Source organism: Miscanthus floridulus, chromosome 8 (assembly GCF_019320115.1).
Source record: "Miscanthus floridulus cultivar M001 chromosome 8, ASM1932011v1, whole genome shotgun sequence".
In the NCBI taxonomy this organism is placed as follows: domain Eukaryota; kingdom Viridiplantae; phylum Streptophyta; class Magnoliopsida; order Poales; family Poaceae; genus Miscanthus; species Miscanthus floridulus.
This window is the reverse complement of record NC_089587.1, coordinates 32,547,828-32,550,566: the sequence shown is the minus strand read 5'-3', so window position 1 is coordinate 32,550,566 and position 2,739 is coordinate 32,547,828. Positions and strand designations below refer to the sequence as shown.

Below are 2,739 nucleotides of genomic sequence, written 5' to 3'. Positions count from 1 at the left end.
CCATTGCTAAAAATTACCACTGCTGCAATAGGTACCTGATGCAATTACCAAAAGTGTCCCTCCGGGTCCTTGGCCGTCATGTGTACCCGAGCCATGGGCATAATGGGAAAATCACTGTCCTGTCAGTTACCAGTGGCGCCCTATATAAAGTGCACTGGCAGCTGATGCATCAGCACCACCACAGCCACCACCACAGCAGCTTCGTCCTCACGAACTCACAAGTTGAGCGAGCGAGCGAGCTCTCTGAGTGGAGAAGAGGCATGGTGGCGAAGGGAGTAGGGGCGGGAGGGAGTGGGGGTGACGACGCATGGGCTAGGGCAGGGGACGGGAACGGGAATGAGAACGGGAACGGGAAGGCGACGGTGCGGGAGCTGCCGTGGCGTGAGCGAGAGAACAACCGGATCCGGGAGCGCCGTCGCAGGTTGATCGCGGCGAGGATCTTCACCGGGCTGCGCAAATACGGCAACTACACCCTCCCCAGGAACGACAACAACATGGTGCTCAAGGCGCTCTGCGAGGAGGCCGGCTGGACCGTGGAGGCCGACGGCACCACCTACCGCAAGGTACTCGTTACTCTTTCTCGCTGTTCCGATCGAGCTAATTAATGGTCGCCGCCGCCGCCGTCTTTCCATTGTTGAAATTTCCGTTGGTTCTCGTTCTTGTCGTCGTCCTGCATTGCTTCGCTTTCCCGATCGAGCTGCGTGTGTAGTATCGTCGACAGTTGCAAGCCGATCGACCAGCTTTTCCGCTTCGTCGTCCTTTGTTTGTAGCAAAAGTCCAAATTTTGTTTTGTTTTAATTTCAGTTGCTCGTCATCTAGCTTCCTTCTCTTGTCGTCGTTGTTCTTGATCTGTGTTTTATTTACATATTCTCTGCGTGGGTCTGATGCTGGCATGCTGCTGCTTCAGTCCTCGTTAGTCGTACTGTCGACTGTAAACGGAATAACGGATGTGCAGGGAAAGAAAAACTGTCGTCGTTTGCTTTTACATCCCGTTCTTTTCACATTGCCTTGCGATTGCACATTTTTTGCGTGCATGCACGCATGTCTATCCTTGTTCATTGATATCCTCTCGGCTCTTCGTTTTGTGTTTCTTCAGGGACCCAAGCCTGATCCGGCAGGTGATGAGCATATGGCCGACATCGGCGGGTCTCCTCCGGTGAACCCAGCAGGCGGAGCTTCCTACAGCCTGACCCGGGAGACGTCGCCCTCTGGCATCACGCTCAGCGGCGGGGGCAGCCGCGGAGCCAGCCCCATTCCGGCGTGGCTCAAGAACCTGTCCAAGCAGCTCAGCGACAAATCGTACCCCAACTTCTACGCGAGCTCCTCCAACTCCAACTCCAACGCGCCGGCGACGCCGCAGAACGCCTCCCCGCCCTCATCCCCGCCGCGCCTCCGCAAGAAGGCGCGCTACTCCTCCCCGCCGCCCGCCACCCCGCCGCCGAGCCCGGCGAGGGCCTCCAACTCCAACGTGCTGCCGCCTCCGTGGGCCACGGGTGCTGGCGCCATCCGCTTCTCCTTCAAGACCTCCACCCCGCCGCTGATGAGCCCCGTCACCGGCGGCCGGGCCCCCGGCCCCAACCCTGTGAGGCTGCTGGCGGGGTTCCAGATATCCTACGCCGCGGACAACAAGGCACCGGCCTACAGCAGCTTCGTGGCGTCCGGCGCGTCGTCGCTCGGCGCCGGGAGCTCTGCTTCTGCCTGGATGCTCCCGCCGCTGCCGGGACGCAGCAGCAGCGGGGCGTCGGCCGCGGTCCGTGGCCGTGGTGGCGCGCTGCTGTCCCCGCTCGGGTTCTCGTTCCGCAGGAGCGGCGGGGAGCAGGCGGGCGCGAGGGAGGAGGTGATGACCGAGAAGAACGCCGACGAGGAGGGCCTGGAGCTCACCCTGGGGAACGCGCAGACCCGCAAGGACCGCGCTTGAGCTCACCGATCGAGCTGCTGCAACAAGACGATGCGCGCGTGAGCTGATTGGGAAGCTATCTTTATATATAGGGACTCATTAGGCACTCGGCGTGGTCGTAGTTTAACCTCAGCAAGACTGCTGGCGTTTAATTTTAGCCTGTCTTATTACTATCTACTCCTAGTCTTAGTATCTCATCGTAACTTTAGCCTATCTTTATCATTACTACTGTCCGTCTAGTATCTTACTATCCATCTAGTATCTCGTCATCAGTTATCCTTTATTTCCCATCTTTGTTTTCTCTTCTTCTTCTTTTTTATCTTTGCAAGAAATGAAAAAGGAAACAGACATGGCAATGGGAAGGCTTGTCTTCATGTAATCATGGATTGCCAGGCAGTTGGATTAAAGCTAATGAAAAGTATCAGTTATAGTTAAGCAAATGTCTTCTGCTGCTGCTGTGTGCTTTCTTTGGCAATAATTTTTCAGTTTCCATGGTTTCTTCAGCTGATTTCTACGAGCAACTATGTAGGACGCGGAATTAAGGGCCCATTTGGAATAAAGTATTTCATAGTAATCATACAAAAATTTCACACAATTATTTTTATAGAACCAGAAAAAAAAATCAACGTTCTAAAGGGGGCCTAAATATGCTTCTAGAGGCATGTGCTCAGATCCTAAAACCGTCGGACGAGGATGGATATACATATACTGCAGGAGAGAACTGATGCAGTGCAGCCATGAGGATGGGAGCAACCCCTAGGCCAAAAAAAAAAAAAAAAAAAAAAAAAAAAAAACTAGCTGTAGCCTGTGTGTCTGTTTGTGCCGATCAGCTTGGTAGGCCA

The 2,739-nt window shown here is 54.7% G+C and overlaps 1 protein-coding gene across 1 annotated transcript; it reads left to right on the top strand.

Annotated features, from left to right (window-relative positions):
- The first annotated feature begins 260 nt into the window (after window positions 1–260).
- Window positions 261–1,918, top strand: LOC136477774 (protein BZR1 homolog 4-like). The gene is made up of 2 exons (XM_066476027.1): window positions 261–563; window positions 1,097–1,918. The coding sequence occupies exons 1-2, from the start codon at window positions 261–263 to the stop codon at window positions 1,916–1,918; spliced, it is 1,125 nt and encodes a 374-aa protein (XP_066332124.1).
- The last annotated feature ends 821 nt before the right edge of the window (window positions 1,919–2,739 follow it).

Bases quoted from the DNA above. Each gene is read 5' to 3' on its own strand.
- LOC136477774 (XM_066476027.1), top strand. From the start codon at position 261: ATGGTGGCGAAGGGAGTAGGGGCGGGAGGGAGTGGGGGTGACGACGCA. The intron at 564-1,096 runs GTACTCGTTACT...GTGTTTCTTCAG, and splicing joins ACGGCACCACCTACCGCAAG to GGACCCAAGCCTGATCCGGC.